The 24,547-nt window shown below is 46.5% G+C and overlaps 1 protein-coding gene across 5 annotated transcripts in view; it reads right to left on the reverse strand.

Annotated features, from left to right (window-relative positions):
* Positions 1-24,547, reverse strand: part of TRIM66 (tripartite motif containing 66) — a 59,724-nt gene that overhangs the window by 15,507 nt on the left and 19,670 nt on the right. For all 5 annotated transcript variants that reach the window (XM_082629240.1, XM_082629239.1, XM_082629241.1 and 2 more), the window contains 9 exons: positions 21,451-21,555; positions 19,841-19,988; positions 18,808-18,940; positions 18,363-18,479; positions 16,340-16,454; positions 15,642-15,788; positions 13,333-13,450; positions 11,044-11,918; positions 9,537-9,698 (listed from right to left, as the gene is read on the reverse strand). In XM_082629240.1, coding sequence (XP_082485366.1) covers positions 9,537-9,698; positions 11,044-11,918; positions 13,333-13,450; positions 15,642-15,788; positions 16,340-16,454; positions 18,363-18,479; positions 18,808-18,940; positions 19,841-19,988; positions 21,451-21,459 — 1,824 coding nt within the window. In that variant the 5' untranslated portion in view covers positions 21,460-21,555. The remainder of the gene's footprint in view (positions 1-9,536; positions 9,699-11,043; positions 11,919-13,332; positions 13,451-15,641; positions 15,789-16,339; positions 16,455-18,362; positions 18,480-18,807; positions 18,941-19,840; positions 19,989-21,450; positions 21,556-24,547) is intronic.

Raw genomic sequence — 24,547 nt, forward strand, 5'->3', positions numbered from 1 at the left:
TAATGCCTATTTTTTAAAATATTTATTTATTTATGTATTTATTTATTTTTGGCTGCGTTGGGTCTTCGTTGCTGCGCGCGGGCTTTCTCTAGTTGCAGCGAGCGGGGGCTACTCTTCGTTGCGGTGCGTGGGCTCCTCATTGCAGTGGCTTCTCTTTGTTGCGGTACGCGGGCTCCTCATTGCGGTGGCTTCTCTTGTTTCGGAGCACGGGCTCTAGGCACGTGGGCTTCAGTAGTTGTGGCGCGCGGGCTCTAGAACACAGGCTCAGTAGTTGTAGTGCACAGGGTCAGCTGCTCAGCGGCATGTGTGGTCCTCCGGGACCAGGGCTGGAACCCGTGTCCCCTGCATTGGCAGGCGGACTCCCAACCACTGCGCCACCAGGGAAGTACCTGCCTATTTTTATATAGCTAAACTTTATTGAGAGTTTCTTATACACAAGGCACTTTGCTAAGTGTTTTACACAGATTTCCTCACTGAATCCTCACGACGAACATTAAAGGCTGTGAAGGTTAAAAGGCATAATGCATGTGAACAGGTAGAGCGATGTCTGGCAGTAGGTACTCAATAAGCCCCAGCTGCTGTTGCTGCTATCATCGTTATTGTTGTCATTGTCGTAGTCCTAAGTTTACACCTGAGAAAAAGTGAAGCTCAGAAAGGCATCTGAAGTTTTTTATGTTATTGAAAACATAATTTTATAAATCTCCATTTCTCTTTGTGTGTGTTCATGAACTTGCATCCAGGGACCTTACGAAAGTCACTTCGGGATTTTCTGTGCATACAGATCATGTCGCCTATGACTACTGAGTTTTATTTCTCCCTTTGCTTACATTTGGTTTTCTTGCCTTACTCCACTAGCTAAGACCTCCAGTATGAGGTTGAATAGAAGTAGTGACAGTAGCCATCCTACTCTCATTCCTAATCTCAGGGGGATCCTTTCACTATTCACCACTAAGTATGATATGTGACAGGATTTTTTATAGATTTAGAGTCCAGATCTCTGGCACCAAAGCCACACTCTCCATTCTGGTCTGCTTGCCTCTGCCCCTCTCTGTGCTCACCCCCTTCCCTGATCTCTCCCACATTCTGTTCTTCCATCTCTTTGTCCTCCCTTCACCTGCTCTTTGTCTCTCTTGACCTTTTCTCTCTTCTTCTCCTCTTTTTCTTTCTTCTCATCTCTTTTTCTTCTCGCCCAACACTTTTCCCTTATTATTTGTTTAACTGCTTTAGTCAAGCTTATATTTTCTATTCTTAATTTTCAGTTTTAAAAGTAGATGAGCTAAATACCCTTTATTTCTCCAAAGAAAAGTTTGCTTTTTATGTTTCTTGGTATTTCAATGGTCTTCAATAAAAAGCCTTCAATTTGCTGTATAGTCTAAGTCCCAAGATAAGAAAGGTGAGGAGAAACAGCAATGGGGGGGGAATGCTCAAACCAAATGGGATAAAGTAGGCATAGAGCCCAGCTTAAGGGACTGAGGCCAGAGGCCAAGGGCTATCTCAGACATGCCCTGGCCTGCATCCCTTGGCATCCTCTTGTTGTCCGGGTAATGCACTAACATAGCTCTCTAATATTCTGTATTTCCTTATCTTTGGATAAGAATAACAAATGATCATTGCATTCCCTTTTGTAATATATGACTGTCTAATCCTTTGAGCTGGACTCTTTCACCTTTTCCCTATTTGACATGTATATTTAATGCAGTCATCTCATCTACATAGATGACTCTCAGTGAGGTCCTTGGTGCTAAGCATTAAGAGCACCAAAATCCCTCTGGGACCATTCTGAGTAATAATGGTCAGGTGCTGTATGTCACAAGATATGCACAAGATTAAATCCCCAAACACAAAACTTTCCAGATTAGGGGTAGAGATCACATTTGTATGATACCGACTCCCCTTTCCTGATCACTTATTGCACATCATGAAATGTGAGTTAATATAATGATAGAGAAGAGAGGGCATGCAGATTGAGCCATGGAAGAATCGTAGAAACTCTGTTGCAGCTTATTTTGAGCTGCGCCTGCTGGACCTGCTCCCACAACACCTAGCAGACGGCATGAGGTCGGTAACATGTCCTAAGATACTGAAGACTAGACTGGTCTCTTTCCTGTCCATATCTACAGCCAATCTCAAGGAGGCCAAGGCTATCAGTAAGTGGTGTAAAGCTCTGGTAACAGTAACAAGAACCTGGGAAACATCTATAGGGAAATTCTGAGAAAGGACTCAGAGAGAGTGCTATGAGGAAGCCGGCCCCAGTCCCATATCTATAGGCTATGCAAATACAGTGGCATTTCTGGAACCTATTATGCTGTGTGTTAGTTATTTTTAATACTTCACCTGGCTCTCTGGAGTGAAGAGCTACAAAATACTAAAACAAAAGGTCCTTATTTCATGTACAGGAAGAAAGAGAGGAGTTGAGACCCTCCATCCTACCCTGCTACAAGGTGAGTAGAGGCAAGGGGAGGGCCAACTTTCAGGGCCAGGAAAGCAGGCTGAGTCTCTAGGGCCTGGAAGGAAGAGTCTTCTTGACAACATACTAGGGTTGGAGAAGGACTTGGGAATGTGACCAAGTTTCTGACATTTGGCACCTCACACACAGGAGGAGCTCATATGTCAATGGAGATGATGCCACCTGCCCTCTCCAACACCCAGGATTGTTCAGAGGTCAAATGAGAGAAGGTGAAAGGGTATGGCCAGCTGGAAAGTCTGTATAGGGCAATCACTGACACCGCCAAGCTTAACTGGCACCTTGACTTCATCTTCACATATAAAACCTTCAGATTTCATGGGGGAAAATAAGTATTTTGAGGTTTGCAAGTAAAAATAAACTATTTTCTAGTTCAGGGAGGAAGAAAAGTCAAAAATGCAAAAAACATACTCTGGTAATCAGCTCAGGTCATCTTTGACGTATGAAGGGAGCTCCCTCTTACCTCCAAGACCTAGTATCTCCTTACTTGCCCCTAATTTTCTCTCCTCCCAAATTGTATGTCCCTGTCCTTTTGTTCTCCTTGTCTCTTATCTCTTTATCTCTGTCTCTTTATCTCTGTTTGCCACCTGCCTGACCTGTGACCTGTCTGAATTGTATGACTTTCAACCTCTTCTCCTAGTCACCTATGTAGTCCTTTACCCATCTAATCCTGTTGATCTGTGCTCTGTTACCTGCTGCCTTTCCTCTCCCCATTCTCACCACCCAGATCTTTTTCTGGAGTTCAATGTGCCTATATTGCCATTCTAATGATTGCCACAAGATGTTGTCAAAATTCAGAGAAAACATTGTTCTTTCATTTTAACAGGAAGGGAAATTGAGACACAGAGTGATTACCCAAATTTTCCAAGCTTATAAAGGAATCCAAGACTGGGCCCAGACTTAGAAATCCGCTTGCTGGTCTTGATTTTGTGCCATTAGGTAGAAAGCTAATGCCCTATTATGATGTGATTAAGAAGTCAATAAACAGACACTTGGTGCACATACCCTGAGTTTAGTACAAATTTCAGGTTGTTACAGAAAGATAATATTGCTGGGATAAAGTAGCGCAGATAGGGTGGTGTTCCACAGAAGTCAATTTTCCAGATATCTGAAACATCTCTTTCGATAACAAAATGCAGTTAGCTTTAAAATATTATTTTGGGGCTTCCCTGGTGGCACAGTGGTTGGGGGTCTGCCTGCCGATGCAGGGGGCGCGGGTTCGTGCCCCGGTCTGGGAGGGTCCCACAGGCCGCAAAGCGGCTGGGCCCGTGAGCCATGGCCGCTGAGCCTGCACGTCCGGAGCCTGTGCTCCGCAACGGGAGAGGCCACAACAGTGAGAGGCCCATGTACCGCAAAAAAAAAAAAAAAAAAAATTATTTTGAAGGGGAGTATTTTTCAAATGCTTTACACACTACCCTGTCTTACTAAACAGAGCACATGATGCCTAATGAGACCATTTCTTAGTGACGTAAAAGAACTTTGATGAACCTCTATTGCTGGGGTGTTCTGTAGTTCATTGGTGCTTTAGGGAACTTCTAGGAATGTAGGGCTTAGCTTGTCCTTTCAGCGAATGACTTCACATCGTGGCACATTTCCAGGTGAAGTTTCTTACCTTCTCCCCTGTTGTTAGCTGCCATTATAGAAGTCCTGACTTCCTGCTTTTACTCTGCTTACTGCTATAATATAGGAAAACTAAAAATTTCCAAAGAAAACCATATAACTAAGCTTGCTAGATCAAGAATGCTGACTAGATGAGGCTTATAGTCTCATATAGAATATAATGAGTGAGGTTTGTGACATCTGTTCTTGTTGCTGCTCTGAAGCTTTGCCTGCTCACTTCTGCTTTCAGGTTTTTGTTCTAGAAGTTAAACTTGTCAAAAACTCATCACCATGTAAATGTACAGTAGAAGAAGAGACCAATGTGTCATGTTTTGGAAACATATTGAAGGCCTTCACCCTGGCTGAAGGAAACAGATAAGGAGACAAGGATGGAGGTAAATAGATTTGTGAATTAAATCCTTGGGATATTTGAGAATTTCAACAGCTTCAGATTAAGTAGACTGGTTTAACAGCAGCAGATCTTGACACAGCTGAATCAGATAGCTGAGGGGGAAACTAACTTTTCTTGCAAGTGGTTTCACAAGTTGATTTTTAATAGGAAAGTTGCTCTTGCTGATGGTGAGTGCCCCTCCAGCTCAACAAAATACTCTTGTATGAAGTAAGGCTATTGCTATAGATGTAACTATGTTGATATCTGCTAACTGACCAAAGTCAAATGGGAAAACAATCATGGCTGGTGAAGAGAGAAGCAATGAAGACTGCCCAGTGCCCTGATGATACAAGAAGATGGAAAAGCAAAGAGGATCCCAGAGTCTGAGGTGGAAGGAAGAGGAAAAGAATAAGTGGATTCCAGTAAATCTGAAGTAAAAGCCAGAATGAGTAGAATCATCAAAACCCAAATTTTGGAGACTAGGAAAAATTAGGCCAGAGGTATTTTTCCCAGGCTGGGTTAAGGAAATTTAAGGCCTAGGAACAAGAACCTGTTTTCACACGAACCAGGAGACCTAGACAAAGATCTTGGGTTTGGTCTGTGAATCAAATCAGGTTAGAATGAAGGAGACGGGCTTCCTAGAGAGTACAGAATTCAGGGAGCCAGACCTGGGGAGTGTTAGCTCTGTTGGACAGAGCACATCTCTGTACAGTTCTGCACATGTTAACTGGACACAGGCTATGCCCTAAGAAAGCCTCACCAGGCCCTGGGAACATTCTGAGAAACGGTGCTGTCAGTGGCAGACTATGAGGAAAAGATGGTTGCTAAGGCTGAGAACCCATGACCTGGTCCATAGCAGTGTATTTGGAGACTGTGAAGGCGGGATGCCTAATATTCACTTATGTCAAGGTTTAGAGTATGTATTTAAGCAAATCATTTTCCATGTCTGGGCTTTAATTTCCTCCTCTAGAGGTTAATGTAAATCTCACTGAGTTTTAAGAATCAAATCAAGAGCTCAGGTATCAAAATGCTTTGATAATAGCATAAACGCTATTCATCTGAGTCATTATCCTTGACTCTTCTGCATCACTCTTAATAATCTGGACCACAGGAATGCTTACTACTTCTGTATCATTTGCTGAAAATACATCAAAGGCTCCTCTCAAGCCTTGAGCAGCATCTTGGTGGCCTCAGAGTCCTTTGTTGAAGATCTGGGGCCACATTATGAGCAGAAAAGAGGTCCCTCTTGCAAGTGAACTGGGGTTCAGATAGGGCTCTCTGTGATGTGTACAGCCTTGACTCCATGAGTGTTTTGATGAAAGGAATGTGTGTATTTTTCAGCAGTTGACTAGTTAAGAAGTTTGAAATGAAGCCATCGAAACGGCTTCCAGTTTCACTTGGGATTTAAAGGGGTCCTGTTGCAGAGTTGTCTTTTTTCATCGTTTTTCTTCAGAGTGGCTGAACCAAGATTAGGAGGCTTAGGCAACAGCTAGTGCCAAACGAATGTCCAAGTTCATACAGAAACGTCCTGCTGGAGGCAGGGAAGGTGGTGGGATAAAATGTTCCCGAGACTGCAGAGCTCAAGCCGCTAGAAAACCCATTCTAGAACTTTCACTTCTTATTTTCAGCAGCAATCTGTTTTCACCATCAGCTTATTTAGTACCAGCTCCTAGGTACTTGTGCACAGCTGCTCAGCTGTAACAAAAGTCCTCCATGTGGTGACACAAAGCAGCTCCGAGCATGACTAGGTCCCTGTGGAACACACAGAGCGGTGCCTCTCGTCTGTGGCCTCAGATAAGACTTCTGACGTCCCCCGTCCCCCAGCACTCACAGGCCAGTATAGGCTGAGGAGTGGGCTGGGGGCTAAATGCCTTTACCAGATAAAGATAGCCAAGACCAAACTAGGCTGGGTCCTAAGACCTCTCCCCAGCAAGGCCTATTCAAGGCTACTTCAGAGAGTATAAAGATAGGAAAATCCAGCAGGTGAGAGGCCACATGGAGTCCTAGTTCTCCCACTGCAGTGCACAGGGAGAGGCAATTTAACCTAATCATTGAACACAGGGCTGAGGCAGGAACCTGTGCTCTCGTCCTAACACTGCCAATAGTTGGCTGTGTAACTCTTAGGTGATCACTGAACCTCTCTGTGTCTCAGTTTCCACATCTTTCAAAGGGGAGTAAGAAAGTGGCTTCCTCATAGTATTGCTAGGATAAACAAAGAGATAAAATGGAATAATCCATGTAAAAACCTATGAAAAAAGTAGAAAATGCTATACAAAATATTATCAATCAACAATAAGATGCTCAAAATGTTGTTTGGTAACCTTGACCTTCATACCCCCACCCTGCCCGATCCCAGGTTCAAGGCAATGAATTCCCTCAAAAAGAAAGCCCTTTTTCTTATTTCAGGAGCTTTGTGTATAAGCAGTACCTCTCTCAGTCAAGTAGACCCAAAGGCTCCTCTGGGCCAGGATGGCAACCTTGAGGTTCCTTTTTCTGGGAGTCCAAGCCACAAAGAAGCCTACAAAACATCTGAAAAATGTCAGGCCACTTGCCCCTCCACACCTCTGCATGAACCCAGGTTAATGGCCAGGGGCAGCTCAAAATGAGAAGTTAGAGTTCTTAGGATCTTCTTTAACCCCACTGCCACCCTGCAGCCACACAGGAGGGCAGCATCCCCTCCCCTCACTGCTCAGAGCGCCCTGTGGGCCACCTACACAGGCAGCACAGACTCCATGCTTGCATGTGGCTCACCTCCTTTCCTTTGTACTGGGTGGAGGAGCAGAACTGAGACTCATTAAATAAGCAGAAGCATTTTCAGCGTGGCTCCCACTACCAGTTGAGCCCTGGCAATGCCCATGCTTCCTACTGACCTCTAAACCTAGCTGCCTTCCATTCATCTCATATTCATCTTGTAATGTAACTTCCACAGGAGAACACCAACAATTCAAAACTTAACGTTTTCCTCCCCCACCAAATATGCTTTTCTTCCCATGCTCCCATCTCAGGTGAATGGCAACTCAGTGAGCTAAGACACACCTTGGACTGTCTTTCCCTCACTTCCCATTGCCAGTCAGACTCCAAGCCCAAAAGCTCCTGTGATCTGATCTCTTGAAGTCCATACTGCCTCATCATTCCCATCATTACCTGATTTCATTCAACTTCTCCTATGTCTCCTCTGTACTCTTTTGGTCTCTCTCACTACAACTAAAGTGACCTTTCTAAAATTTAATTCAAACCATGTCCCTCCCCACTAGAAATCCTTCATTCACGCCTCACAACCCCCAAGACTGAATCCCAACTCCAGAGCATAATTTACAAGGCCTTCCAACCACTCTGGTTTCAATCACTCCCATTCTCCAGTACATCTCATGTTCCTACCGAGCCAAGTCATCTGAAACCCCCTAAGTACCCCAGGCTTTCTCTCACTTCTGGACCTCCTCCTTGCCATTCCCTTTGACTATTTATTCTAGCCTTTCCCCCATCCCTCCTTCACCAGCCTAACTTCTCCTCCTTCAAATCTCAGCTTAAAACCATGTCCTCTAGGAAGTCTGTGAACAGTCCCTCCTCCCAGAGTTAGGTGCTCCTTCTATACACCCCAATGACTATCACAGCGCTTTATCATACTTTATTGTTTTTGCTTGTTTAACTATCTCTCCCACTAGAATATAAGCTCCAGTGTGAGACTCTTATTCACCAATGTGTGTCTGACACCTAGAAAAATATTTGGCATATAATAGGAGATTAACATATATTTTTTGAACATTGAGTGAATACATAAATGGGTGGATAGATGGATGGTTGGATGGATAGGTATCGACCCCAGGTGTAAGAATGTAAACCACTAAGAGCCACAAAGGACCAATTGACAGCATCTCTATGGCTTCTAGGCCAGACAATTTTCAAAAGGATAGGGCAGGATGGGCATAGACAAAAAGCCATCAGTACCAGAGGCCTGCCCAGACTTCAAGGGATTTCCAAGTTAACACTTCATTTTTGCCATCTCTTACTTTTTAAAATTCTCTTCTCAAGTATCACTGAGCTAGACTGATCTAAGACATATATGGCAATGGTGCTGCTGGGAGAAACATGATGATGGGTAGGTACACAGAACAACTAGCGGAACTGGAGTTGTATAGCCTAAGGGATGCTGCAGGACCGAGGGTGCAGGCTGGAAGGATAGAGAATAGCTGACAGAGTTTCAGGTACAGGGCTGAGTGGAAGTACCAGGAAGGTTGAGGGGACTAGACCAGAAAAGGCAATTGGGTAAGTGGAACAGGGCCAAGGAACACATGGAGGGCTGATGGGAAGGCATGGCACAGCACTGAGCTTCCAGCTAGGAGGATGACCAGGGTAGGGATGAAGGGCAGGGGTTAGAGTAGGACAGCTGAGGAGTTGTGGGATTCTGGGTTATTGCCATGAACGCTTCCACCAGCAGGGAGGTAGGTGGACAGGAAGGGCTCCAACAGCTTATCTCCAAGAGATCCCAGTGCCCCTAGATGCTCAGCTACCTCTGCAGGATATCCCTGTAGAGCACTCACCCAATAAATTCCATTAATCCAAAGTCTAAGGCCAACGAACTTTGGATTGTGGGACCACATAAAACATTTTCCCCATTTTCATTCATTGCAGACAGGAGAAAGTTCAGGCTTTGGATTCTCATTTTAAATAAACCTTAGCCCTCTTATGTACTAGCTGTAGGACCCTGGATCTCAGTTTCCTTAGCCATAAAATCGGGGTGCCCACCTCACAGTACTGTTGGGAAGGTTAAGTGAAATCACCCTGTGAAGCACCATGCACAGTTCTAGGTACAGAGTGAGTGTTCAATAAGTTGGCTTTCTTTCCCTTTCCCCTTCCTCTCTAAATGAAGCTCAGTTGCTCCCATTTTTAGTGTATGTGGGTGGAAATGGGGTAGAGGAGAACCTTGCAGACTCATTAGGACAGAAGGCATGAGTCAGGGCTGTGTAACATCCAGGGATGGAACAGGGACACTCCTCCCCCCACCCAATCATCCTCATCCAGGCCCCTGGGGTCTTGACTGGCAGTGGGTCCCGTATGGTCAGCGAAAGCAGGCTCCGTTAGTACCTTTCTCACCACATTCGGAGAGGAGTGCTGGATGGCGCTGTCCAGTGGGGGAACACTGTGAGGAGTTTCTTCCCCAGATGCCTGGGGTAAGTTAGCAGCAGTATTCTTGTCAAGAGGGAGAATTGGCTTTGGGCCTTCAGATGCTGGGGACTCATCTGTAGCCTGGAGAAGAAAATAAGAACTTGGGTGGGTTTTACCGCAAAGAGTAGCAGCAGCAGCAAAGGCTAATGCCCACCCTGCACTGCCCGTTGTTACCACCTACACATTGTGAACTGCTTGAAATTTTTTCAGAAAGAAAGATAGTCTTATCTAAATTCTTCCTAATATGACAATCTTAGGATAGAACCCAAACCAAGAATTATGAGCTAACTCTGTCATATTCACCTTAGCAATCATAACAGTTTTGACTTACATTTAAAGAGTTCATGGTCCTCTATAAACCCTAGACCCTTCTCTGCCATCATAAGGATTATTCCATATCCCCTCAAAGGAACTGAGCCTCAGAGGAAGACATTTGAAGCATGATCTGAAGCTGTCAGTGCTGAAGCATAAATGTGAGGCCTTATATTTTGTAATAAAGTAAAAGTCTGTAGAGCTGCTTTGAAGATATAAATGTGGTTACATGTTTAAAGGAAAACCACTATGAAAAAAGTGAGAGAGGAGGAGGAAGGGGCTGGAACGGGAAGCTCTGGGAACAAAGAAAAGCAAGAGTTAAGGATGAAGATGTGGAGTGCTGCAAAAATCCCAGAGGCACAAACTGCACCTCTTCAATTGTCTCTTAGCTGAGAAAAGAGAGGAGCAGCCTTCATAATCCCCCTAGGGAGAGAACAAGGCCTCCTCTGTGGCATTTCAGAGCCTGGATCCAAGTCTTGGATCTACCACTCAACGTTTTATGATCTCTAGGCAAACTGCTTGCCCTCTCTGACCTCCACTTCTGCACCTAGAAAAACAGATGGTAATGCCTACATAACAACATTGTTGATAGGACAAATGACATAGTGTATATAAAACATTCCTAGCTTAGTAGGCTTGGAATGAACTCTAAGTCTCTATCTGTTCAGTGTTATAAAGTTGCTGCCCACCAGCATGTAGGGCACACCCTCAATGCCCTTCCCCCTGTCTGGGATACACAAGTTACAGCAAGGCAAGTGAGGTTACAAAGGTTAAGAGACAGCCTCCCTTCTGCCCTGGCACTAGCTAGAGTCCAGCACAGCTCAGGAAGTTCCATTCATGGACAAGGTACCTAGTGTCACCCAGGAGGACAGCGCTAAGCCAGGCCACTCTGGACAGTATCAAGCCCAGATCTATGTTGGGGCTAAGTACTGTGTTCTCTGGAGCTTTCCTGAGATGGGAGGTGGAGCCCGGCGCAGTCTTGAATTGTGAGGGCTGAGTTCAAGGCCACCCTAAAATGAAGAAACTGTGCTCTTGTGCCCCCCTGTGACTGGGAGGCTGTGTTTCCTGCACTGTCCTAGGGAGAGTATGTGTTCCAGGCCACCCTGAGGCTTACCTGCACTGTGTCCTCCTGGCTCTGGGACTGGACGGGCGCCGGCTGCCTCACAATGTAGTTGATCTGCCCCACGATGGTTTGCTGAAGATGCTGAGGCGATTTGGCCTGACTCAGCTGCAGGCTGGGCTGTTGAGCCTGAAGGAGAAGCTCCAGGTCCTTCTGCATTTCCTCCAGCTCAAACTTGTGGTGCATTATGTCCACATTCTGGGAACAGGCAGGCCCAGGAGGGCTCTCGTGCTGACTAGAAGCCAGATGCTGAGATGGAGGGAGAGGTGGGGGTGGCTGCTGTTGGGGCGGAGGCGGCGGCTGCTGCTGAAAGTGGCTGAGCTTCAGCTTCTGGTGGTGGCCCAACTGCACCTGGACAGAGGGTGTCTGAAAGGTGGGCGGGGCATGGGCTCCTTGCTGAACATCCTGCGGGGGGACGATGCACACGGGCTGGGAAGTCAGCTGCTGCCCCAGCCGCTGGGATGTGCTCTCTTGCTCTGCAGGGGGCTGGGTTTCCAGCCAGGGTTGAAGTAGCTTTGGTGGATGAGGACGGCAGGGCAGTTCTTTTTCCCTGGGCAGCAGTGGGGAGCACTGCAGTGACCTCAGCTGTTGGGGCACCGTGTCAGAGGGCTGCCTAAAGCTGTGGGCTGGGTGTAGGCTGGGAGGCGGGACCTGGCCTTTGACGGAGGGTGAGACTGGGGAGCAGTGGGAGCAGCACACAGAGGAGGAGCACAGTGCTGGAGGCTGGAACTTGCGTGAGGGATGGTTGAGAGTCTCCTGCTGAGCCCCTGGGGACTGGTGGCTTTGATAAAAAGATGATGGTCCCTGTAGGCTTCCATAAGCAGGAGTATCTGCCGGGGACAGTTGTCCACCCTCAGTAGTTATACAGCCTAAAAATTCAGAATAGGGAGTGTTTCCAAAGGTAATCTGCAGTTGTTCCCCCTCTGCTACCTCCCACTCCTGGGACCGAAGGATAGCATTCAAAAAAACTTGTACCAGATGCAGAGATTAAGAAATTCAACCCCTGATCCCCAAGACTCAGTCTAGAATGCTTCCAGCAATTGGACCTATATAGACCTGCTTTTGGGGCCTGGGACACTTAGATATTAGCTCAGCTTTTACCAGATGCTCAGTCCTGACTCTGTTTGTATCTCACTAGAGAAACCACGGGCTCCCTCAAAGAGTACCTACTTCTTTTTTAACAGAATAGCCCAAGACAGACTCAGACCAAAAAAAAATCAACACTGGGGAAGAAGAAGGAGTGTGCTGGAAAGTGGCAAAGGAGATTCATCCCCAGGACAAATGAGCAAGTCTTCAAATATGGTTCTGGGGAACTGTGTGTTGGGCAAGTAGGATGGAAGAGAGTGGGGAAGCTCTGACACCAGGGTCAATGCCAGGTGCCAGTGCTGCGGACTGAGGCCCCTGGGCCCTCATGTGTGAGTAGATGATATCTACTGCTGTTTCAGGCTAACGGCTCCTTCAGCTCATCTGAGGCTTATTTAGGGGAAGACCAAGTGTCTTGAGGGCAGGAGGTGTGTTTTATTCACCTTTGGTCACTTGGTGGCCAGGGTGGGGCCTGACTCAGAGCAGGTGCTCACCAAAGGTCTGTTGAATTAAATCAAAAGGGTAAGGGAAGCAAAAAATAAACCTAAATATATCATTTATCACTCTGTTAAGTTCAAAACACTTTCACTGAGAATAACAGCCCGGATGAAGGTAGCAGTTGGCCATTAGTTTAACAAACCTACCATTAGGTTGTCAACACAGGCACAACTTCAAGTTGTCTACATTCTGCCTAAAGACTGAATGCCAGCAAGTTATTGCAGCAGGGAAGAAAAATGCACAAGGTCATGAATTATCTGCTTATATCTCAACTCCAAAGGACATGTGTGACACTGTCTGTCTCCTCTCTGTGTCGCTGAAATACCTCTGTTTGTGCCCACACACATGTGCACTGCCATACAGCTTTCTGGAGAGTAGGGCCACTGTCTTGTCTCTTCTAGCAATGAAAACAAGGGAACAGGGACATTCATGCAGAATAGGAAGCTCAGATCTCAACTGGTCCTGTTACAAAAGTCCTGTATTGCCATTGCTATTTAAGCTATCAACTCTCCCCACCCCCACGCCAACCCTACCCTCATCACCCCCAGTCATTCAGATTTGCTGAATGACTCCATGACCACTGGCAGTCTCAGGGAGTGCTTTCTCTTGGGCATAGGCTGATCTACCCAGTAAGCTAAGCAGATGGTCTATATGTGTTCTTAGCAATCATGCACAGGCCCACAGAGTAGGCCCTGGGCTCACCAAGGGAAGCCAGCTGCTTGGTCCAGAAGTTAGGCTCCCAAGTGAATCTGATACTCCAAGGGGAACCAGGATCTGTGTTACAATTGGTCTCCAGCAATCGCTGCATCTGAAACACAATCTGACAACAGCACCAAAGGTCATTTCTTTGGGCATCTCGTGCCTGAATGACAACGTCCTCTCCCTCACTCTTTGGACAAGTTGAAGGCCAAAGTCATGGCTGTTTAGCCTGTGGTCCTCCCCCATATGCTTGCTTATTTCCTTACACCTTAGTATCTTCACATTCCTCTGCTTTCCCCCACCCCTACTGACCCCTTCTTCTTACTGAGGCTTATGGAAAGCCTACATTCTTATCTCTTCCAGGCCTCAAATGATTTTAATTCTCCCTCAGAATATCACTTGCCTGGCAGCCTCTCAAGAGTGTTCCTTTCATTCTACCATAATCTCACATGAAAAGCCAATGGGGGCAGACATTGTCTGAGTTCCCCATAGCTGTCCTTCCATCCACTTGTAAAACTCCATTACATCCTAGTCAACTGCCCTCTTCCTCTCTCATCCCTTTCATCTATCTCCTACCACTAACTCTCCCATTTATCTAGGACTTTGGCAAGTATCCAACTACCCTGACAACATCTAGTTAACCAATGTCCTAATCAACATCTTGGTCTCTTACTTCCTTGATCTCTTTAATGTAAATCACCTTCACCTCTCTCTTCAGTTCACTCACCATATCTAGACCATTTTCATCATCCAGAACCATTCTACCTATGAGACCTTAAACTCCAACAACCTACCCCCTGATCATAAGCAGCTCTCACTCTTTCTGAGCAAGCTCTTCAGCCTCATTGGACTCCCCAAGCCCTGCTCCCTCAGTCCATAGGGCCGTCCCAGCTTCCCCATCATTTTCAGTAACAATGTCACTAGTGCCCTAGTTCCCTTCCCATCCCCAATGCCTGACCTTGGGTCAATCCAGCCATCCCAAAGCCATGTTATCTGGGGTCGCTACACTGATCATTACCCTCAGGGGTACCCTTCAGTCCTTCTTCTTGTCACTTCCTATCTTGTCAGCTTCCTCTTCCATGGTCCTTAATGACTATCTAAAATTTTTACTTCTCTCCTCAATGTCATTTACCCAATGCCTAACCCTCTCATTATCACCTCCTACTTCACAGAGGGTGAAAAAACCCATAAAAGACAAATTCCCTCAAACTTGTATCCCTCCTATCTCCAAACTTAACTACATTATATTGTCACCTTCCTGTCCTCCCATCTCAGAGGAAAGGAGTGCCTCTTGTTTAAGGTCAACCAGTTCACTGTAGATCCCACTTCTTTCTGCCCTTCCAGTATGCTTCCTCTACCACACGTCTCTTCTACCTTCAACCACTTCTCCCAAATAAACATGTGCAAATGTCTTTCTTACTTTAAAAAAGTATTCCAACCCTGTCTCCTTCTCAAGCTGCCTTCTTACTTCCCTTCTTTTCACTTCTGTCTCTACTTCCTCACCTCCCATCCTCAGCTTCCTCATTCTAGCTTTTGACCCTTCTACTTTGTGGGACTGTCTTTCAAAAAAGATTACCAGGGACCTCCTGATTCCCAGATCTCAAGGCTTCGCTTCACTCCTCATGCCCTTTCACCTATGTAGCAATGATAACATTGATTACTTAAAATTTGAAACTCTGTTAATTTCTGTGCACCACACTCTCCTATTTCTCCTCTCACCTCTGATGCTTGCTTCTCATCTCTTTCACTCATCTTCTTCCTCTATGTGAAAATGACGGCATTTCCCTGGGCCCCAGATTTGTTCTTCTCTTCTTCCTTCATACACTCTTCCAATATCATTGATATCCCAGTGACTCCCACATCTCTCTCTCTCTCTAACCCTGACTTTTCTTCTGATTTCCGGACCCATCTATCAAAACAGATTTGGGATAGCTCCCTTTAGATGCCCTATAGGCACCTTCACTTCAATATATCCAAATATAAACCCCATCAACATCCTTCAAAATTCTTGCTTCTTTTCCTGGGGATCACCACCCTCCCAAGCCCAACACTTCAATGTCATCCTCAACTCCTCCTTTCCTCTTAGGCCCCATTTAAACCCAAATAACTTCCTATGGAATGTTCAGCACACTGCTAGTATTAATGTCTGGATCCATGACCTAAGACAGAACTACAGAACTTCCCAGCTGAGTTGCTTGGAGGAAGGCAGGTCTATTCCAGCACCTGGGTCCTTTGCACTGTGGGGTTTGGTCAAAGATGGTTTTCACTTACTAACCCAAAGTCAGTGATTGAGGAGTGCGAGTTCTTCTTACCAGCTCTTTGCTGAAAAGGAAAGGGATGCTGGTTTTGCTGCAGACAGCCCAATTAATGAAATTCTGCACATGCTCAAATTGACGGTTGAGAACCATGATGCTCTGTAACTGCTGCTCCAGCTTCCGCTTCCTTTCATTAGTAATGCCCTGGTTATGAAGAGAGAAGACAGAGTCCCTGATCCTGTTCTTGGACTGCAGGCCACATGCTTGGGAAGTCTGGTGGTCTGTGTGTATCAGTGTAAACACAGATGGAATCAGATGAAACTGCACCCCTGAGAGGACATGGGCTGCTGAGGGATGTAGGGAGGGATGGAGGGAGGGAGGGAGACAGGGTAGGTAGATTTTATAGTACAAACATGGAATGGCTAATAAATGAATGAGAAAATGAATGAATGTCTGCATCTCTTGGGCATAGCTTGTTTCATGTCTCTTTCAAGGTTATAACCCTGCATAGTCCGGAAAGGCAGTTGCCTTACTGCCACAGCATTAATGGGAGTTTGATCTGATTCTCTAGCCCTTAATGAGCCAACTTCCCAAAATTAGACTGGACATTTTAAGATACAGGGAGCAGCAGAGAGCTATGGAAACTACACATCTGAATTCTAGCCCAGGCATCTCTGAGCCCTGAGACAAGGTTGATATGTGCCTGGTTTCTGCCCCAGGGAGAGAACAGAACCCATCCATCTGCTCACATATACCTCCAGCTCCTCTATGAGCCCATTGGCCTGTTTGTTCAGCTCGTTCATCAGAACCATCTTGGCCATTTTGATCTGGTTTTCCACCTTCCTGTGCTGATGCTTCACCTCAAAAATCCTGTAAACAACAGGATGAGACAGAGCATGGTGAGCCCTTCCCCCCAGGCCTATGAGGGCCTACAGACAGCAAATGTAAGCGCCTACAGTGTGGAGGCTGCCTACTGAGATCAGGGCCCACCAGGTACCAAATGTAAAGAAACAAGAACCTTCCTCCACCACCCATCCCACTCTTTGTACAACCCAGCCCACTTGATCTAAGTGGGACAATGGCCCAAAGTTCAACGCAGTTTTCTCCAGGTAAACTGCAGGGCCACGCCCAGGTCAACCCAGTAGCTCACCAGTTCACACAGCACTAGAGGCAGGACAGAGAGAGTACAGATATGACTTCATGTAATCTGTTGTTTTATTAAAAAGGGGGAACACTCCACTAAACAGCATCATGCAGTAAAAAGAGCATAGGTAGAGACAGAAAGTAGACTAATGGTTGCCAAGGGCTGAGGATGTTGCACGGTGAATGGGGAGTGACTACTAATGTGTATGGGGTTTCTTTTTAGGGTGATAAAAAGAGTCTTTCAAAAGTAGACAGTAGGGGACTTCCCTGGTGGCACAGTGGTTAAGAATCCACCTGCCAATGCAGGGGACAAGGGTTCGAGCCCTGACCCAGGAAGATCCCACATGTCGCGGAGCAACTAAGCCCGTGCACCACAACTACTGAGCCCGTGCGCCTAGAGCCTGTGCTCTGCAACAAGAGAAGCCACCGCAATGAGAAGCCCACACACCACAACAAAGAGTAGCCCCCGCTTGCCGCAACTAGAGAAAGCCCACGCGCAGCAATGAAGACCCAGCACAGCTAAAAATAAATAAATAAATAAATTTATATATTAAAAAAAAAACATAGACAGTAATAATGGTTGTATAGCTCTATGAATATGCAAAAAAAACCCTCACTGAATTGTACATTTTAAAAGGGCAATTTTATGGTATATAAATTATATATAAAGTCATTAAAGCCATTTAAAAAAGCCATTAAGGGCTTCCCTAGTGGCGCAGCGGTTAAGAATTTGCCTGCCAGTGCAGGGGACACAGGTTCGAGCCCTGGTCCGGGAAGGTCCCACATGCCGCGGAGCAACTAAGCCCGTGCGCCACAACTACTGAGCCTGTGCTCTGGAGCCCGTGCTCCGCAACAAGAGAAGCCACCGCAATGAAGAGTAGCCCCCGCTTGCCACAACTAGAGAAAGCCCGCCTGTAGCAACAAAGACCCAACACAGCCAAAAATAAATAAAAATAAAATAAATAAACTTTTTAAAAAGCCATTAAAAAAAAAAAACATGGGCTTTGAAGCCACATAGACCTAGCTTCCAAACCCAGCTCAGTCTCTGACTAGCTGTGTGATCTCAGACAAGTCACCTAACCTCTCTGAACCTTAGCCTCCTCATCAGCAGAATGGAGATAACCCCAACTCAAAGAATTATAAGAATTGATCAAAATGATGCATGCATGATGCCCAATCCAGTGCCTGTCGTGATGATCTCTCAGTACATACTTATTTCTCTTTCCACAGAAAATACGGATGATTTCATGTCATGTGTAGGTTTATATGGAAAACACTGGGAAAGGGGTGATAAAGGGTAGATTGCCACTGACTTGTACCCACATGATAAGCAGCACTCTCGTCCCCCATATCTACCCTGTGCCCTTGTTCTTAAGCACCTATCTTTGGCTAGTGCATGGCCATTTCCAGAAGGCATGTACTTTAGCCCAGGCTCACCGTGATCATCCTGACCTAGCTTGGCCCCATTCACCAAGTGATGACCCAAAACCCCCTCCCTGGCCCTGAGACCTCTAAGGCCAGGACATATGCCAATGTCTGCATGTCTTCCTCATAAGTACTCCATCCTAGTACTGTGACCCAGGATGAGAGGGAACAGAGCATTTCCAGTGCTGGCAAGGGGCTAGCCGATGTTACCTGTCCTCAATTTGCTTTGCAGATGCCTGTAGACTACATTTCTTATGCGCCACCTGTGTAGTCACACTTTCCAGAAGCATCCTCTGGTTTTGCAAAACTTCTTCAAGATGTCTACACCTAGAGTAGGAGGCAGAGAAAAAGCTGAGGAGGACTGAGTCTTATTCTGAGCACACCAGCCAAGTGAGAATCCCCACAGTGCATTGTCTCAGCCAGGTCCGTGGAGGCTGGGGTTACATGTAGTGAGTCAGAGACTCTTGGCCCTTCAGGCCTTCTCCAGAGAAAGCCCACAACAGGAACAGGGAAAAACTTCAGCCCAGGGGCTGAAGGTTGGCTTGAGCAGGGAGAGGATTGGGAGAGGATTTTGATGTACTGGGAGCGCAGCGCTCTCATAGGTAGAGAGTCCAGAGCCCTCCCAGTTCCCCTTTGGGCAGCCAGCCGGCCCCACCTGTGCTCTTTGTGTTCCACCATGAGGCAGCTATGGCATGTGAGCACATCACAGGTCTCGCAGAATAGCTTGAGCACTTCCTGTGTGTGTAGAGGACAGTACAAGGCGAAGTCTCCAGAACCAGCATTCACTCCTGCCAGAGAAGATGGAGAAAGTAGGCTTCTCTAGCTCAGGAAAACCCCTTAGTTTAAGTTCCACTGAGCATCCCTCAGCCCTCTATGGACACGGAAGACACAGAGCTTGGAGGGAAGGTGGTGCAAAGTAAGAGAGGCCTCTCTCTGGGCCAGTGAGGCTCCAGGAGCACAAGGAGGAAGGCAGGCTTAGACTGGCTGGATTTGCCCAGCTGTCCAGAAATACCTGGCCATCAAGCCCCAGGCATCCCACCACCTGGTGGGCCTGAGGAAGGTGCTTGCTACCTGCTGCACACGGATCTCCTGCAGAATAGTGAGTCCTCCAAAACTCAACCTAAATCTCCTCATTAACCAGCATTCTGTTATGGTGAGGCTGAAACAAGCCTTGCCAGGCTCCAGACCAGATCACATGGGTCATGAACTTTGGTTCCTGTCTGACGAAGGTAAAACCCTTCTCACAGTTCAAGGGCCTTGAGAAAAGACTTTCAAGAAGACTGTCACTTAAAACAGATGGTGCTGGATGGATAAATGGACAAACCGTGATCCAGGCTGCTGAATTAATCAAGTAACTAAAGAGAAGTGAGGGCTGCTTGCTTGAAACAGAGGTGAAAGATAGGGAACTCAATTAGCTTCCGTGGTAATTCGAGACTATTCCTCCCTGCACCCCCTCACCCACCCTCACCCACGCCCCGGCTGCCCCCCCACCAGCAGGGAGAGCCTAGAGTGAGCTTACACTGTGGTGTGACTCTGCAGGGGACAGCTTTCCTTCAGGAAAGGCTCTGAGACCACCCCTACCCTCACCCCCAGCAGGAAAACGTGGTCAGAGAGCTATTCTCCAAAGATTCTATGGTTCGCTACTACTTAAGGGCATGTGAGCTAGTGGAGAGGGTGAGGAGTGATACCTGGAGATCCCTTCTGGGTCCGGGGAAAGGGTGGGCCCCCAGGGGCAGGGCCATGCCGGTGCTCCTCCGTGCAGGAGCTGCACAGCCAGCGGTTGCAGTAGGTACAGAGGATGTGTGCCGCCCTCTTCTCCTTGCACTCGGAGCAGTTCTAGAGGTAGAGAGTTCTGGAATTACTGACAGTATCTTCATCATTTGGGCCTGCTTTTATGAGTGGTAAATACTCTAGGGACTGGGGTCCTGCAGGGCTGTTCCTCCACTATTTTGGAGTGCAGTCAATTCTGGAGAGCTGCCTGGGAGTGACATGCAGGGGCATGTGAGGGAAAGCACCCTTTGTGACTAAGAGTACTGCCCTCAGGAGCTATTCACACAAGTCCTGTGCTGAAGCTGAGGATACGCAGATGAATAAGGCAAGGATCTGCTCTCAAGGTACACACAGCCTGGACGGGGTGGCAGACATTCAGTAGGTAATGCTGTGATGAAAGGATGCACCAAGTGCTAAGGAAGCAAAGCGAGGTTTCCAGGAGTTCCATCTAGGAGTGGCCAGGAAAGGTTCCATAAAGAGGTGACATTTCAGTTGGATATTGAATGACAAGTAGAAGTTCACCAGGCAGACAAGGGAGGAAAATGGAAAGCACAGGCGAAAGCAAAAACTTCAATGTGCCTATGGAGAGGAAGAAGCTGCAGCTATGTGAGTACACAAAAAGATGATCATATACAGCTAGGAAAAAGTAAGATGGACCAACTCTCAGAGCTGTGTTTCCACTGCTGGGGCTTGCCAGGACCAAGAGTCCCTAGCCTTCTTCTAGTACAAATGTTCATTCATTTGGTCAGCAAATATCATGCAGGGCCGATATAAAAGGTAGAGAAGAAGAAAAATTAGTCTGTCTGTGCCTGAATAATACAGGCCACCAAACTGATGTGGATTCTGACAGCTTTGTCCTCACACTGGGATCCGACAAACCCACAGCAAGAAAAAGGAAAAAGAGGAGAAATACAAGTTTTACTAACCAAACTATGAAGTCCTTGAGGGTAGAGACATGGGTCTCTGTCTTCCTAGCACCCAGAACAGGCCCTGGCATATCAGACATTCAGTAAGAATTTAATACAGGTGCAAGTAAGTAAAATGGCAAATGAATAAAATGTAGTGGGCAAGGATAACCCAGTGGAGAAAGGAACAGAAGGGATACCAGTCAGTAAGTGATGTGAAATTTCAGAAACTCAAGCATTAGTCGTTAAATATAAGCATAATTGATGAACCCATTTAATCCAGGCTGGTGCATGAGTTTCAACTCAGTGTGCTGGGGTGGGTGGAGGGTGGGGAATAAAAGCTTAGTACCCACAGTTTTCAGTAAGAGCTATAAGAGAGAGAAAACACCCCAATTTTGCTTCCCCAACTGAAACATTTTGGTTCTCTTCTGAATAGAAGTATGGATGGATGGATAGATGGATGGATGGATGGATGGATGGATGGATGGATGGATGGATGATTAGGCAAACTGGTGGAAGGGTAACAAGTCAGATGGAGTGATGGGTGGCCAGACAGACTTATGGACAGGGGTCCCACAGATTTCTGAACAGGATCAGCTGTTTCTTTGCTTGTCCTGACTTACCCTGGCCATCTTGGATTGCTCAGAAGAAAAGCACTGCAGCAAAAAAATGTTCAGTTACATCCCTGGTAAGGTATACTCGCTTACACCCAGGACAGGAGATGAGCTCTGGGAGAAGGTGGGAAAGATAGCAAAGTCAGGGCAACATTGCAGATAATACATAACATAGGACCTAGACACAAGGCTTTCTAATACACAACACCAAGGTATGTACCAATACCACTTGTGCCAAAATGAAGTATGTTTGATGCCATAGCCTGCACTTACCATCTAGGTACTCTGGACATGACCATCCAATTAGCGGCCTGCCCTACAGAACTCCCACATCCTCATCTTCGCCTGATCCTACATCCCTTTCCTCCCTACAAGCCATGTTACTACAGGCCCAACCCTGCTCCAGTTCTGATAATCAGGTGCCTTCCTGCTGCTCCCACTCTGCATTCCACAGTCCTGAGAGCCTAGTTCCCACTACTGGCTAAGTTCAAAGGGGTCAGTTTAGCCCAGGGCACAGCTCCGGCCATTTACATTACTGTGTAGTAGAATTACTTTAAAGATCTCAAAGCTAGAGCTTCCAAGAAGGTTCTAGCCAGAGAAAGGCAAGGACTCCCTGCCTGCTCACCTAGGGGTATTCTTCTCTTGTTACAACCAATACCAATTGGTCTGCCTCTGGGGCTCAAAGAGGTTTTGCTGGGCCTTCTCCACCCAGTCCATGTTGGGTGCACCACATATATGTATGTTTCACCCGTGAACATGAACATCTTGTCCTACTCCCCTCTCCCCAGAGAAATGCAGCAGTCTCCAACACATTCATCAGCATGGTGGACTCCTGAACTATATAAGCAGCATGACACTGCCACCCTGGAGATTGTAGTACTTCAGGTCCACCCCACTGGCACTCAGCCCACTGGGTACAATAAGATGAGCTTCCTGAGGAGGGCCAGGTGCCTGCGCCCAGGGATGAGGACAACCTGAAAAGGGGCTGGCTATGCCAGTGCATGCAGCAATAACCACCACAGTCTTCTCTGCCCCATATCACCAAAATGATACAATGGCAGTTGCTCTAGACTTGCAGGCAAACAAACTTAAGCCCAAACACCAGGTCTACCACTCAGCGACCTTGGTTGGGCAAGTCACTTAATCTCACTTAACTCCTCTGTGCCCCAGTTTCTTCATATGTAAAATAGAAAGGAAAAACAAGAGTTGCTATGAGGACTGAATTAAACCATACTTGAGAATTCACGTCATCCTCCATGAATGTTGACTTTGAATTCAAAAGATTTCTCCTATCCCATTCATCGTAGGGCAATAACCTCAATTATCAACTCTCCCAGGTGATGAAAGTCAGATAGTCTGAGAGGGAGATTGAAAAAGGGGTCACAAATTCTCCTCCTCCCTGTGTCCATGCCTTGCAATCCTATCCATTAAAAGTGCAGTCTTCTCTATCCTTTGAAGCTAGGCTGCCCTTGTGACCTGCTTTGGCCAACAGAATGCAGCAAAAATGACACTGAGTAAGTTCTAAGCCTAGACCTCAAGTGGCTTTATGACTCTGCTCTCGCTCTCAGAACTCTAAGACTACCACGTGAACAACCCCAGGTTAGACTGCTGGAAGATGAGAAACCATGTGGAGAGAGGCCTCAGTTGTCTCAGGTGTCCCACCTGCAGCCGTCACAAACCAGGTAGCCCCAACTGACCCACCAGCTGAACAGAGACATGGGTAAGCACAGCAGAGATTAGCCCAGCCCAGCCCAGCCCAGAAGAACCACCCAGAGCATCCCAGCCCAAACCCTCAACCTGTAGAATCATAAATAAAGCTTGGTTGTTGTTTTAACCACTAAGTTTTGGAGTGGTTTTTTATGCAGCAAAAGATAACTGATATATTCTGGAAAAATCAAAGTCTACAAAATCATGCAAAATAATATTTTAATACTCTTCTTTCCCCCACCTACCACTCCGTTCCCCCGCCCCCAAAAAAACCCTCCCCTAGCCTCCACAGAGCCATGGACTTTAATGACAGAACTGGATCTGCAATCTCCTAGATACTCTCCTGCCTGTCAAGAACAGCGGCCAGTGGTGGAGAAGGATGCTCTCTACAGGTGGCATCATCCAGGGGCATCACGTGACTGTCCCTCCCTACCACCTGGCTGCCCAGGGAAGATCCTCCTCATCTATTCCCAGGTCAGAAATGCTGTTCTAATTGTTGAAAATAATTTCCACAAGGTTTCCAACTCCCTGGTACCAGATGCTCAAACATTTGTCATAGTCATACAGCCTCATTATCATCATGAGAAAGAGAGAAATAACTGAATAGATCAGACAAGGCCTCATCACACATCCTGTACCTCCCCTGGCCTTAAAGACCAAAATCCTCAGCTTGTCACTCAAGGCCCTTTCCGAGTTGGCCTTAACTCTCTCTAGTCTCATCTCCAGCTTCACCTGCCACACACCCTATGTCCTTGCCATGCTAAATACCTCTGCTATCCCTAAGTGCACCAAACCTCTGCATAACTCTATGTTTGTGAAAGTGCTGTTCCCTCTCCCTAAAATACTCTTTCTTGCTGCCCCACTCCTTTTCAGATAAACTCCTATTCATCCTTCCAAACTTGTTCAAATGTTCCACCTTTGAGAAGCAGGGTTGATTTCCCTTAGGAAGAGTTAATTATTCCCTCTTCAGGGTTCCCACAGCATCCTGAACATCCTTCTAGTAAAACAAATATCACATTGCATTTTAACTATCTGTTCATATGTCTACATACAAAAATAATCCACAATTGATACTAAAAGATATTGCATGATTTTTATGTTTCTTGTGGGTTTGAGTATTCCAAGTGTGTTCCTTGTGCTCACAGACAATGAAAGTAGTCAAAAGCCATTTGGAGGTTTTCGGGGTGGTGGAAAAAACCAGCCCAGGAAAATAAAGGAATCAGGTCTGATCCAGAGCAGAGGTGTGGGGCTTGGGAAGGCTGTGGACTGGGAGAGGTGGGTTCCAGGCCCAGGACTGTCACTAACTGTGCAACCTTAGGTAAGCGACCCCTTTTCTCTGAACTGTACTTTCTACATCCTTAAATGAGGGGAATGGGAATAGAAGGGAAGTAAGGATTAT

Source organism: Mesoplodon mirus (assembly GCF_964341445.2).
Source record: "Mesoplodon mirus genome assembly, chromosome: 7".
Taxonomy (NCBI): Eukaryota; Metazoa; Chordata; class Mammalia; order Artiodactyla; family Ziphiidae; genus Mesoplodon; species Mesoplodon mirus.